Consider the following 15,012-nt stretch of genomic DNA (forward strand, 5'->3'; position numbering starts at 1 on the left):
TGATTTCACGTCTCTGTGGTGGGTACGCGCCTGCAGTCCCAACTTAATTCGCTGAAAGTTCTGCAAGGTCTAATGGTTGTTGATGAGCGATTTTTCTTCCCATATTTATTCCATGTTGATAGAAGCAAATTAGCCTCCCGTGTCCTAGCATTTCCTTCAAACTTGTTGCAGCGCCCTTTTGCATGTGGCCACACGAAGGGTTTTCGATCCAGTTAGGCCCCTCAAACTAAAAAGAATGAGAAACTATAGACAGTGAGCATCAATTGAAGCAAGCCTTTTCTCCATTAGCCGTAATTAAGGCTTTTCCAAATTGTAAGTTACAGTATGTGACAGATTTAACCAGCGATGCTCAGTTCCTTGTTGATATTTTGAATTACTATTTTATTTAATGTGTATGGGTGTTTAGCCTGCGTATATTTTTGTACCACGTGTGTGCCTGGTGCCTGCAGAAGCCAGAACAGGGCTTTGGTTGCCTGGAATTGGAGTTACAGATGGCTGTGAGCCACCACGTGGATGCTGGGAAATCAACACTGTTCTCTGGAAGAACATCAGTACCGCTGAGCATCTATCCAGCCCTCCTTGTTGATTTGTACGTGGTAAATGGAGAGTAAAACTAGTATGTAGGGGAAATGAATATTTTAGAGCTAGTCGAGGAAAACTAAATTTGAAGGCATTAGAGCAGGTTGGTTGGCTAACTGACTGGTATGAACTAGTTACTGACTGGTATGAACCAGGTACCGTTGTTTTCCCCCTACCCCTCAGTATTTTTGTGAAAATCTTGAACTACTTCTGTTGACTTAAGAAGAAAAAGCTAGGAGATAGCTCAGTTGATCGAGGTTTGCTTAGCAGGCATGAAGCCCTGCGTAAAACCGAACGTGATTGTACCTGGCTATCTCAGCACTCCAGAGACGGAAGCAGGAGGATCAGAAGTTCAAGGGCTACATAGTGATTTCCAGGCAAGCTAGGGATACCCGACACCTGGTCTCAAAAAAAAGAAAAAATACCCAGCACTCGGGAGGCAGAGCCAGGCGGATCTCTCTGAGTTCAAGGCCAGCCTGGGCTACCAAGTGAGTTCCAGGAAAGGCGCAAAGCTACACAGAGAAACCCTGTCTCGAAAAACCAAAAAAATAAATAAATAAATAAATAAATAAATGTCCAGGAGGAGAACTACACGTCTGCTTTTGGCCAGTTTTGTTTATTTGTTTGTTTGTTTTGTTTTTTCGAGACTGGGTTTCTTTGTGTATGTAGCCTTGACTGTCCTAGAACTAGCTCTGTAGACCAGGCTGGCCTCAAACTCATGGTCAAATTAATTGAACAAGTGAATTTTAACCAAAAATAATTAAATAAGTAAATAAATAAATAAATTGACATTGTCAAATTGTTAAGTAGAATTATTTAATATAAGGTTGTCAATCACATTTCACACTTGTTACAGTTACAGTTATTTCTAACCTCAGGCTAAACAGATTTTAACAAGTGTTTTCTTTTTATTATTTATACATGAGCTGTCCATTTAAAGGCTAAGTTTATCTTAACAAATGAGTACAGATATAAATATTTACATAGAAAATAAATGGATCTGAGAAAGTGGTCATAGTGGCTCACACTTATAACCTCAGCAGCACTCGGGAGGTAGAAGGAAGAGGATCAAGAATTCAAGGCTAGCCTGGGCTACATGAGACTGTCTCATAATAAAGAGATAATTTTAAAATTAATGAAAATAATTAGAACTGCAGTTAAAAAGGCATGCCAGGCTGGGTGTGGTGGGTCATGCATGCAATTCCAGTGCTCTAGATGCTCAGTTAAGAGGATCACCATGAGTTAAGAGGCCATCCTGGGCTACAGTTAGTTCCAGGTCAGCCTCAGCTAGAGGGAGACCTTGCCCCAATTGCCATCCCCTTAAAAGAAAGAGCCATATGCCAAACCAAGAGAAAATGAGGTTTGTTATGAATAAGAAACATGAGAGTTGTCGAATTTTCTTCAGTTTATCAATTGAGTGGGCTGTATAATTTCATGATTGTTTAATTATTACTTAATATATTAATAATTATAGGTCATAATAAGTGAACCACTGATCATGTTTCTAGGTGCAAATTGGCACTATATGTAAGTGTATAACAAATTGGCCGTGTGCATATAACATTGTTAGATACCACTAAAGTAGTCAATGCTCAAAATTAAATTTTAAAAAATTTATGTGTCTTTGTGGGGTTTGTTTTGTTTTGTTTTGTTTTTTCCAGACAGAGTTTCTCTATGTAGCTTTGCGCCTTTCCTGGAATTTGCTTTGTAGCCCAGGCTGGCCTTGAACTCACAGAGATCCACCTGGCTCTGCCTCCCAAGTGCTGGTATTAAAGGCTGTGCCACCACCACCACCACCGGCGTGTCTTAGTGTTTTGCCTGAGAGCATGTATGTTCACTCTGGGCATGCCTGGTACCCAAGGAGATCAGAAGAGGGTGTTGGATCCCCTGGAGCTACAGTCAGTTGTGAGCCACTGTGTGGGTGTTGAGAACCGAACCCAGTCTTCTACAAGAGCAACAAGTGCTTTTTTATTATTTATTTTATTTTCTATGTGTGAATATTTTGCCTACATGTGTATATATGTACTGCATGAGTTTGTGATGCCTTCAGAAATCAGAAAAAGGCTTCGGATCCTTTGGAACTGGAGTTATAGATGGTTGTGAGCTGCCTTGTGGATGCTGGGAATGAAACCCAGGTCCTCTGCTGCAGCAACAAGTGCTCTTAACCACTGAGCTATTTCTCCAAAACAAATTTAAAACTTTTTATTGGAGTTATTCATTTTATTTGGTGTGTATTTTGCCTGCATGCATGCATGTATTCTTGCCAACCTCAGAGGTCAGAAGAGAGCGTCGGATCCCCTAGCCCTGGAGTTACAGATGGCAGTGAATGTCCATCGGTGCTAGGAGCTGAACCCAGATCCTCTGCAGGGTAACAAGTGCTCTTAACTACTGAGCCATCTCTCTAGCCCCAAACAGATTTTTTTTTTTTTTTTTTTTTTTTTTTGGTTTTTCGAGACAGGGTTTCTCTGTGTAGCTTTGCGCCTTTCCTGGAACTCACTTGGTAGACCAGGCTGGCCTCGAACTCACAGAGATCCACCTGCCTCTGCCTCCCGAGTGCTGGGATTAAACCAAACAGATTTTTTAAAAGTAAACAATAAGAAATTAGGATTGTGGGGTGTGGTGACACACATCTTTAATCCCAGCACTCAAGAGGCAGAAGCAGGTGGTTATCTGAACTAGAGGCCAACCTGGTCTACATAGAGAGTTTCAGGCTTGCCGGGGCTATATTGTGAGACCCCTCCGTCTGAAAAAAGGAAAAAGAAAGGAAGAAGAAAGAAACTAGGACAAATTTGTTGAGATTATCTGATTTTACAAATCCATTTTTTTTCCTTCAAAAATGTAAGTTATTCTTAGAACTGGAAGTAGAACACTGAGTTTAAATGGTCAATGTCATGATTAAGTGTGTCACATATAGTATCCCATGAGTCCTATGGTTAACTGTACGACTGAAAAGTGAGCTCTGCGAGGCATAATGACACACCCCTTTAATCCCAACACTTGGGAGGCAGGCAGATCTCTATGAGTTCCAGGACAGCCTGGAACTTGCTACATAGTGAAACCCTGTCTCAAAAAAAAAAAAAAAGAAAGAAAGACAGAAAGAAGGAAGGAAAAGAAAAGAAAGTGAGCGTTTTAAATTTCAGCTGTGACTAATTTTTTTCTCTCTTTCTAAATTTGGGTGACTGAAACAAAAAACATTCTAAGCTTCCCTGAACATTTAGGATCTGTTGTTTTACCCTGGTCTTAGAATCACATTCTTTTAGATTTATTTTATATGTATAAGTGTTTTGCGTGCCAGAAGAGGGCATTGGATTCCCTGGAACTGGCATTATGAATGGTTCTAAGTCACCGTCTGTCTGCTGGGAATGGACCCCAGGTCCTCTACAAGAAAGAGCAACAGAGGCTGGAGAGATGGCTCAGGGGTTAAGAACACTGGCTGCTCTTCTGGAGGACCTGGGTTCAATTCCCGGCAACCAGGTGTATGCATAATCAATCAATCAATCAATCCAAAAAAAAAAAAAAAAAGAGCAAGCAGTGCTCTAAACTGCAGAGCTGACTCTCCAGCCCCTCACTGGAGGACTCTAGGCAAGTGCTCTACCATTCTTGATAAGATGCAGGATGATGGTAATTTGGCACATACTAATCACTGTTATTTACCATGAACTCAATTCAACAATTATTTATAGACTACTTCCTCCTTACATGTAATTATCATACACGTACGACTTTTGATGAGTGTTACCATATTTATGTTTTGGGGTCAGAAATAGTAAGTGAAAAAAATATAGTTTTTTTTAAAAAAGGAGTTGGAAAGATGGTTCAGCAGTTGGGTAGTGCACTGCACACGTGCAGGCAAAACATTCATACACATAAATTTAAAAAATAATAGCCGGGTGGTGCTGGCACATCCCTTTAATCCCAGAACTTGAGAGGCAGAGGCAAGTGGATTTCTTGAGTTTGAGGCCAGCCTGGTCTACAGAGCAAGTTCCAGGACAGCCAGAACTGTTACACAGAGAAACCCTGTCTCCAAAACCCAATAATAATAATGATAAGGAAAAGGAAATGGAAAAATAAAAGAAAATGAGCTGGAGAGACAGCTCAATAGTTAAAGAGAGTTAACCATTCTCTCAGAGGATCCAGGTTCAGTTCCCAGAACTCAGCCACCCAACAGCAGCACACAGACACACCACAGCAGCACACAGACACACCACAGCAGCACACAGACACACCACAGCAGCACACAGACACACCACAGCACACACACACACACACACACACACACACACACACACACACCACAGCAGCACACAGACACACCACAGCAGCACACAGACACACCACAGCACACACAGACACACCACAGCAGACACAGCACAGCACACAGACACACCACAGCACACACAGACACACCACAGCACACACACACACCACAGCAGCACACACACACACCACAGCAGCACACACACCACAGCAGCACACAGACACACCACAGCACACACACACACACCACAGCAGCACACACACACACCACAGCACACACAGACACACCACAGCAGACACAGCACAGCACACAGACACACCACAGCACACACACACACACCACAGCACACACACACACACCACAGTACACAGCCACCTCTAACTCTAGTTCCAAGGGTCCGGACACCCACTTCTGACCTCTGCAGCTTCATGCACATGTGTGGTGCCCATCCATATACTCAGGCTTACAACCAAACACATAAAATAAATATTTTTCTTTTTCTTTTCATTTTTCTTTATTAAGAAATTTTCTACTCACTTCACATACCACCCACAGATTCCCCCCTTCTCCCTCGTCCCAAAATGTTTTTCTTTAAAGAGAGAAAATACACCCATAGTCACCCCTAGTGGATCATTCCTGTAATGTTAGCTCTCTGAAGCTTGATGAGGAAAGACTGAGTTTAATTTCAACCTAGACAAGTGAGTCCTTTCCTAAAATAAAAAAGTTTTGAAAAGGACTGGGGACATAGTTCAGTGGTAGTGTTCTCGCCTAGGATGTTCAAGGTTCAATCTCTAGTGTTTGATTTTTGTTGTGTTTGTTTGTTTATTTGTTTGTTTGTTTTGAGACAGGGTTTCTCTGTGGAGCCTTAGCTGTCCTGGATCTTGCTTTGGAGACCAGGCTGGCCTCGAACTCACAGAGATCCTCCTGACTCTGCGCTGAGTGCTGGGATTAAAGGCATGCGCCACCACTATCTGGCTGTTTCTTTTTTTGTTTTTGTTTTTGTTTTGATTAGTTAATTTGTTTGGGGGGACAGGGTCTCTACATAGCCATGGCTGTCCTGGAACTCACTGTGTAGACCAGGCTAGCTTCAAACTCACAAAGATCCCCTCTGCCTCCTGAGTGCTGGGTTTATTCAAGGTGAGCACCACCAAACCCAGCTAATCCCTAGTGTATGCATACATAATCCCCCACCACACACACAAGGAAAGAAAAGAAAACACAGGACTGGCAGTGTTTATCCCCAGCTCTATACGTTTCAAAACAATTTTTTCAACCATTATTTTGAGTGGCTTCTGCGTGTCTTGCCTTACAGCATCACCTTATTTAATCATCTTAGTGTTTCTTATCAGATTGATCACTGTGCTCATATTCCACATGAAATCCTGGGGAGGGTTTCTGTCACAGGGCAGCTGAGTCCAGTCTGAAGTTAGAAGCAGCACCGTTTTCATCAGGCCTCTGTGGCAAGGGGCTCACTCTTCTGAGGAGGTTCCCCTATCTTTGTCTCTGTTTAATAGAAAGATGATGAGAAAGAAAACAGGTGTGAATGCTGATGAGCTGGCTCAGTGGTAAAGGGGCTAGCCTCAGACCTATGTTGGATCCCGGGACCCATGTAGTAGAAGGAGTGCACTGATTCACACTACCTTTCTGCTGACTTGCACAAGCACTTTGTACTAAGCACATACCCATGCACACACGTGAAATAAGTAAACAACTACAATTTTAAAAAATAACTGCAAAAAGGAAGACAGAATTTGAGGTTCTCCCTTTCACATCAGTAGGATTCTGTCAAGAGGTGAGACGAAGTGGAAATCTGTCCTGTTTAAGCTAGCTAGGCAGTTCGTGTGCTCGACAGCTTTGTGGTTACAGTACTTAAACTTCAGCTGTTCCTCACAGCTAAACCTGTTTTCCATATTTCAGCACATTCCTCTAACGCCTCTCCCCTACTTTGGTTTCTTTGAATGACCCAGTTTGTGTCTTTTGGGGTCAGAGCACCATGCCTTTGCCATGAGTTGAGTTTAAACAGATCTTGAGGCAGATAACATTTCTGGGTCCAAGCCAGGCGTGGTGGGGCACACCTCTAATTCCAGCACTGGGAGGCAGAGGCAGGCCAGCCTGGTCTACAGAGTAAGTTCCAGGACACCCAGGGTTACATGAGAGATCTATTTAAAAACAAACAAACAAATAAACTCTCTCTATATATATAGTCCATAGCACCTCTTCGTGATCTGGTTGTAGAAAAGTTTGTTTAAATGTTTTGTGCCTGGGTCAGAGTGCTCCTGTCCCCCTCCCCCAACAAGTACAGATAACTTGTACATGCCCAGGCTGGCCACATATGCATACAGTTGACTGGAGTTCTTGTTTCTCATTACCTGTATTCAGTGTCCTAGGAGTATAAATCCTACATGGAGATCATTCTCTGCTCACTTTTCTGCTTGGGGAACATTATAGGTGTTAATGACAGTTGAATGAATGGTTGTGTGGATCAAAATTACACTGTAAAAATGAATTTCATTGTCTTTATGCAGGAAAACTCATCCTCATCATATATTAACTTTTAATGAATGCATCTTTTCATTTGACACTTAAAGCGTGGCACGGAGATGTACAAGTACAGGGTGGAGTTACTCGGCTCTCTTTCATCTAGCCTCTTAAATCCTCTTACTTTGTACCTTTCGGGAGAACCCTGCTATCTATAAATATCCTCTTCCCTATTCAGCAAGCCCTGGTAATCCTGTGATCCCGGCCTCGTCCTCATGCCTGGGCTGATACAGTGCCCTGCTGCACCAGCCCCTGTGTGTGTCCCGGGGTCCAGCCTGAGAGCCATTTATCGTCTTACTGGAAGGAAGAAAATATTAGATGAACTTGCTCTTTCTGTGTCACTTCATTTCCGGGTGAGGCATCTGACGTTACTGGAAGATTATACATTAGAAATTAAAAGTATATGGGGCTGGAGAGATGGCTCAATGGTTAAAAGTATTAACTGCTCTTCCAGAGGACCCAAGTTCAACTCCCAGCACCCACATGGCAGCGCACAACTGTCTGTAACTCCAGTTCCAGGGGACCCGACACCCATGGCAAAACACCAAGGCATGTAAAATAAAAATAAATTAATTTAGCCAGGCGGTGGTGGCGCACGCCTTTAATCCCAGCACTCGGGAGGCAGAGCCAGGCGGATCTCTGTGAGTTCGAGGCCAGCCTGGGCTACCAAGTGAGTTCCAGGAAAAGGCGCAAAGCTACACAGAGAAACCCTGTCTCGAAAAAAACAAAAAAACAAAAAACAAAAAAAAAAAAAACAAAAAAAATAAATTAATTTAAAAAAACACTCGCAAAAAAACCAGTATATATTCTGTACCATTAGGTTAGGAAAAAGTGCCTATAGTTAGAAAGACTTCTTTCTTCTCTGTGTTGTACTCCTTTAAGGAATAGAATTAGGAGGGCCAGGGCCAGGTGTGATGGTGCACACTTTTAATCCCAGCACCCAGGAGGCAGAGGCAGGATCCCTGTCGAGGCCAACCTGATCTACATACTCTGAGTTCCAGGCCAGCCAGGGCTACATAGTGAACCCACTCTCAGAACAAAACAAAATAAAGAAAGGATGCACTAGGGATGAAGTTTGCGGTAGCGTGCCCAACTAACGTGCAAAGCCCTGGTCCATCCTCTCACAGGAAGAGGAGAGTGCTTTCATTTCAGTGGGATGCTGCCAAAAAGAATCTTTGCTTAGTTGTCCAGTTTCAGATGTTAGGAGTAGGTAAGGAAAACTTGGTCTCCAGGCAACAGTATAGGTAGTGATTTCTTTCCATGTTTAAGATTTAGTTATTGCAGCCAGGTGGTGGTGGCGCATACCTTTAAACGCAGCACTCGGGAGGCAGAGGCAGGCGGATCTCTGTGAGTTCGAGGCCAGCCCAGGCTACAGAGTGAGTTCCAGGAAAGGTGCAAAACTACACAGAGAAACCCTGTCTCGAAAAACCAAAAAAAAAAAAGAGAGAGAGAGAGAGAGAGAGAGAGATTTAATTTTTGCTTTTCTAGCTATGTGGATTTGTATATGCCCCCATGTGGGTATATGCATGGGTACAGGTGCCCTAGGAGTCCAGAGCCATCAGATCCTGCTGGAGCTAGGGTTATGAGCAGTTGAAGCCAACCCACACTGGTGCAAGACTTGAACCTGGGTCCTCTGCAAGAGCAGTATATTCTCTTAGCTCTGACCCACCTCTCTGCCTACTCAGTGATCTCTCAGTGAAGAGGCACCTGCTGGAAAACTGGAAATGCTCATTTTAAATTTGTAAATAGTAAAGTATTTTCTATAAAAAGACAACAGGTTCTTCCTTGACAATTTCTGCAGCAGGGGCAATGCATGAAAGCTTTACTTGTGGCATTTAATGTGTTAATTTGATAAATTCCCATTTTTGAGTGTATGTTAGGAGCTAATGAGACCCTTCCTGTATCCAGTCAGGGACTCAGGATGAATAATTCAATGTTTCCCCTTGTTCTTCTTGGTCCTTTTATATCCCAGGCCTGAGGGATCTGAAGGGTGGGTTATAAATGAATGATTTCAGTATAGCTAATAAAAAAATAGAGAAACAACTTTGTTTAGATGTTGATTATGAATGCCTTGTCTAGTGCCCCAACCTCTCTGCTGTCTGGTGTTTCTGCGACAACTGATCTGTGCTCTGCAACTCTCCTGGTCAGGTTCTTACAACAGTTAATGAGGGTCAAGTGTCATACATACGGCTTAAGGAGGGGCTGGAGTCAAGGTAGCCAGGGCTAAGTGACTTGAAAATAGAAGCAAAAATATGCCCTTCCTTAAATAACAGCACAAATACTACTTGTCTTTCATTAGTTCCAAATTGATTCAGCTTTTGTCCTAAACCTTTAGAATAACCTTTGTCTGTCTTAGACTAAATCTTCCATTTTACTGTTGAAAAAAACCAAGACATAGAGAAGTTAATGTGGTCCTCAGCCCGTCAGCACAGGGGCCACAAGGGAACAGAGCCTGCAGGGGGGAGAGATGTTGCTGATCTGCCTAAATATTTCCAGGTCATTGTCCAAATACAAAGCTGCTGAGAAGTATTTCACAGTAATACTATTGGATCTTTATCAACAAACTGGCTTGGATCCTCGCCTGGTGCAGTGGGAATAGCAAACACAATCATTTTATGTAATTCTAAATTGTAAGACTCAGCTTGGAGGGACTTCTACTCTGGCTGGGAGATTAGATTATATGCCCTTAAAACTGCCATCTTTTGGCCGGGCAGTGGTGGTGCACGCCTTTAATCCCAGCACTCGGGAGGCAGAGCCAGGCGGATCTCTGTGAGTTCGAGGCCAGCCTGGGCTACCAAGTGAGTCCCAGGAAAGGCGCAAAGCTACACAGAGAAACCCTGTCTCGAAAAACCAAAAAAAAAAAACAAAAAAACTGCCATCTTTTGATTCATTTGTTTGTTTGTTTGAGACAGGGCCTCACTCTGTAGCTCTGGCTGTCCTGGAACTCCCTCTGTAAACCTGGCTGGCCTTGAACTCACAGAGATCTGCCTGCCTTTGCCTCCTGAGTGCCAGGATTATAAAGGTGAGCATCAACACACCCTTGATTCTTTTTGAGCCCCGTGCCTTATTGGTCTGGGATTGTCAGCTGCAGGACGGAACACATAAATAGCACATACAATTCTTTTTACCTTTTTAATAAGAAGGCAGAGCTAGGGGCTGAGGAAATATGTCAGTGGCATGGGCAAGGCCCTGGGTTCAGTGCCCAGTACCAAAGAAATAGTGTTGATGGGGAGATGGTTCACTGACTGCTCTTGGAGAGGAGCCAGGTTTGGTTCCCAGCACCCACATGGTAATGACCGGTAAACTGTAGGAGATCTGACTCCTTTTGGCCTCTACAGGTACCTGCATTCATGTCCACATGCTCATGTACAGACACACATGGATACACATAATTAAAAATAATGTGTGGCCGGGCAGTGGCGCACACTTTTAATCCCAGCACTCGAGAGGCAGAGGCAGGCGGATCTCTGGGAGTTCGAGGCCAGCCTGGGCTACAGAGTGAGTTCCAGGAAAGGCGCAAAGCTACACAGAGAAACCCTGTCTTGAAAAACCAATAATAATAATAATAATAATAATAATGTGTGGTGCATACCTTTAATCCCAGCATTAGGGAGGCAGAGACCAGCAGATCTCTGAATTTGAGGCCAGCCTGGTCTACAAAGTGAATTCCAGGATTGCCAGAAAAACCCTATCTCAAAAAGCAAAATAAATTATAAAAAATAATATTTAGATACTGATTAAATCATAATTATGAGGGGCTGGAGAGATGGCTCAGTGGTTAAGACCACTGGCTGTTCTTCCAGAAGACCTGGGTTCAATTCCCAGCACCCACATAGCAGCTCACAACTGTCTGTAATTCCAGTTCCAGGGGACCCAGCACCTTTACACAGACTCATCAATGCAAATAAATAAATTATTAAAAAAAAAAAAAACTTAAAAAAAAATCATAATCATGAATGCCTTTTATAATTCCCTAATTGTTACTTCTGATTTTCCATCTGAAAACCAGGGATAATCTATGTTACGCACCTGTCCTGTAAAGATGAAGTCATGAACATGAATTGTAACAGATAGAGCCTAAGTGTAGCGTGCAGCTACTGTTTCATGCAGCCTATTTGTGTCTTTGCACAGCACCTTAAAAAGCACTCTGGAAGCAGAGGCAGGCAGATCTCTGTGAGTTTGAGGCCAGCCTGGTCTACAGAGGGAGTCCCAGAACAGCCAGGGTTACACAGAGAAACCCTGCCTCGAAAATCTTTTTTCAAGTGACCAAACTCTTGTGATCTTACCATCGTCCTAAAAACTGTGCTTTGATCTGCATCACTTAGCCCTTTCTCCTCTTATCGCCTCCCAGTTCACAATCTTTAATCTCTATTAATAGCCAGGGTTCTCTTTGATCTGCAGTGGGGCTCTCGGAGCCCAAACCTCAGCACAGTGCTCTTTGTAGTTTAAGCCTTCTTGCTCAGGATGGGCTTGGTCTGCCCACCTTAGTAGGTATCTGTTTCCTGTCCTCCCGTCACTCTCCCCAGCACAGAACTCTTACCCTTCTTATACGGTCACTTTGTGCAGATGGTGCTTGCCACACAGTCCTGGAGAGTCCGGCAGGTTTTAGGAATATTCACAATGTTTACGTAAGGCCTGTTGGCACAATCACAACCTTAGAGTCCTGCATTAACTTGGGCAAGTAATTCTGGTATCTGTCTGCATGGCAAGAAGCTTCGCTCTGGTAATGGGGAAATGTGAGCAGTGACCTAGTCTGATATGATAATCGTGCTCGTCTAAGTGTCCATCAAGGGCTTGAGGAACACGGGTGGGTAGCACTTCACACTTGCAGAAGATCTGGGACGACAGCTTCGCCGGACTGTGGGAGGAGCAGGAATAAGCCATGCTGCTTACCAAATTGCTGCATTTTCCTACACTTCTGCTAAAACTCGGAAGGAAGGAGCAGGTGGAACAAAGGACATTAGAGTGGAAAGAAAGAAGCTGTCCATAGCCGAGAACCTTGTTCAAAAGTCATTCTGATGTCCACTAATGCCGAAGTCACTGCCCCGGAGTAATCCATCTCTCTCATGATTGTTCAAGGGCTTGCTCTCTATTTTGCGCAAATTGAAAAGTGCACCAGACCAGGAGGTGCGAATCCTTCTCCTGGGCTTGGATAATGCCGGCAAGACGACTCTGCTGAAGCAGCTTGCATCTGAAGACATCAGCCACATCACACCTACACAGGTGAGCACTCCCATGGCTTCAGGAGCCGCCACCCAAGGAAATGGAAATAGCTGTCCCAGTTTCGTGTCTCTTGCTGTGATCAAATGCCCTGACTGAAAGCAAGTTGGGAGAGAGAATGTTTATTTTAGCTCCCAGTTCCAGGTTATACTCCATCATCGTAGGGAAGTAAAGGCAAGAACATGAGGCAGGAGTCCCATCTACAGTCCAGGGCAAAGAGAGAGCAAAGGCTGGAGAGTGCCTCCTTGTGCTGAGCCCCTCCCTACACCACACAGTGCAGGACCCAAACTCAGGAGCCACCAAGGGCAGGCCTTCCCACCTTAGTTAATGTGATCATAACAGACACCCCAGATATGCTCATAGGCCAACCTGATCAAGACAGTCCCTCATTGAGACTCTCTTCCTGGGTGGTTCTAGAATATGTCAAGTGGACTATGAAACCATTACAGTAGCTGTGGGAGATAGAAATGTATACATTGCAAAGGTTTGTTTCTAAGAAAAGTCTATATTGTCTAAGAATAATCAGATTTCAAATACATATACAAGAATGTCCATTCATGTGAAGTACTTAGAATAGTCCAACTCACAGAGATAGGGAGTAGAACAGTGGCTACTGGAGCTGGGAATGGGCCAAGAGCGAGCTGTGCCTAATCTGCAGAGACAAGTTTTGTAAGATGAGAACCATTCTGGGGGTGGATGCAAACAATGTAAATGTGCTTACCAAACTTTACATTTTAAAATGGTTAATTAAAAAAAAAAAAGAAGAAGAAGAAATTAAATGAAATGATTAATCTCAACACTTGGGAGGCAGAAACATAGTGAGTTCTAGGACAACTCAAGTCTTTTTGTCTGTTTGTTTTGTTTTTTTGTTTTTCCTGGCAGGGTTTCTATGTGTAACTATGTGTAACCTGTCTTGGAACTCACTTTGTAGACCAGGCTGGCTTCGAACTCACAAAGATCCGACTGGCTCTGCCTCCTGAGTGCTGGGATTAAAGGTGTGCGCCACCACTGCCCATCAGAACGCAAGTCTTAATAGAGACCTTGTCTTAAAAAACAAAGGATACAAAGGTATATTTTATGCCGTGTATATCCTACCACAATTTTAAGTGTATATATATACACATTTCAATCGTCTTTCTTAGGCCTAAATCATCATTACTTAGACACCACACACACACACACACACACACACACACACACACACACACTTTTTTTTTAAATTGTGCTAAGGATGGAACCCAGAGCGTGGTACATGATGTGAATTTATGGAGTGTGATGCTTTATGCTTGTAATTGCAGCACATGGAAGATAAGGAGGGAGCATCAGGATTTACAAAGTCCTTGATCACATAGTAAATTCTAGGTCAGCACGGGCTTCAGAGAATGTCTCAAAAAAAAAAAAAGTTTTAGCCAGGCATCATCATGGCAGACATCTGTAACTAAGAGGCAAAAGGAGAAGGATTACTATAATTTTGGGCTATTATGGTCTATATAGTGAGCTCCAGGGCACTGAGAGCCTATCTCAAAGAAGCCAAAAATAAAATCTCAAGCTGGAGAGATAGCTCAGTGGTTAAAAGCACTTTGGATCTTTCTGAGGACCTGGAATCAGTTCCCAGCACCCACACGGCAGCTCACAAGTGCCAGTAACTCCAGTTCCAGGGCATCTGATGCCACCTTCTGGCTCCACCAGCACCTGCACATATGTATGTGGTACACATAAAATCATGAAGGCACCCAAGTACACATAAGTAAATTTTAAATAAACAAAGGCCATAATCAAGACTGGGAGTGTAGATAAGTTGTAGAACACTTGCCTCAAATGCTTAAGGCCCAGCATCAAAACAAAGAAGATTTTTATCTTTAGTTATGAAGTGAACACAAAGAAAGTATATTAGAAAATAATAAAAGGGGCTGGAGAGATGGCTCATGGTTAAGGGCACTGACTGCTCTTCCAGAGGACCTGAGTTCAACTCCCAGCACCCACATGGAGGCAGGCTCACAGCCATCTGAAACTCCAGTCCCAGGGGATTCAGTTCATTCTCCTGTCCTCTCTGGACACTGCCTGCATGTGGTACAAAGGCATATATATAGACAAAACACCCATACACATAAAAATATAAAAATAAAAATCTCAGGCTGGAGAGATGGCTCAGTGGTTAACAGCACTGGCTGCTCTTCCAGAGGCCCTGAGTTCAATTCCCAGCACCCACATGGTGGCTCACAACCATCTGTAATGAGATCTGATGCCCTCTTCTGGCATGTAGGTATACATGCAGACAAAGTACTCTACATAAAAATAAACATAAATAGCCGGGCGGTGGTGGCGCACGCCTTTAATCCCAGCACTCGGGAGGCAGAGCCAGGCGGATCTCTGTGAGTTCGAGGCCAGCCTGGACTACCAAGTGAGTTCCAGGAAAG

The 15,012-nt window shown here is 43.5% G+C and overlaps 1 protein-coding gene across 1 annotated transcript in view; it reads left to right on the top strand.

Annotated features, from left to right (window-relative positions):
* Positions 1-15,012, top strand: part of Arl3 (ADP ribosylation factor like GTPase 3) — a 55,987-nt gene that overhangs the window by 705 nt on the left and 40,270 nt on the right. The window contains exon 2 of the mRNA XM_052761978.1: positions 12,455-12,598. Within this exon, the coding sequence (XP_052617938.1) occupies positions 12,455-12,598 (144 nt within the window). The remainder of the gene's footprint in view (positions 1-12,454; positions 12,599-15,012) is intronic.

The sequence above is a fragment of the Peromyscus californicus genome, unplaced genomic scaffold (genome assembly GCF_007827085.1).
Source record: "Peromyscus californicus insignis strain IS unplaced genomic scaffold, ASM782708v3 Scaffold_4__1_contigs__length_199733344, whole genome shotgun sequence".
NCBI lineage: Eukaryota > Metazoa > Chordata > Mammalia > Rodentia > Cricetidae > Peromyscus > Peromyscus californicus.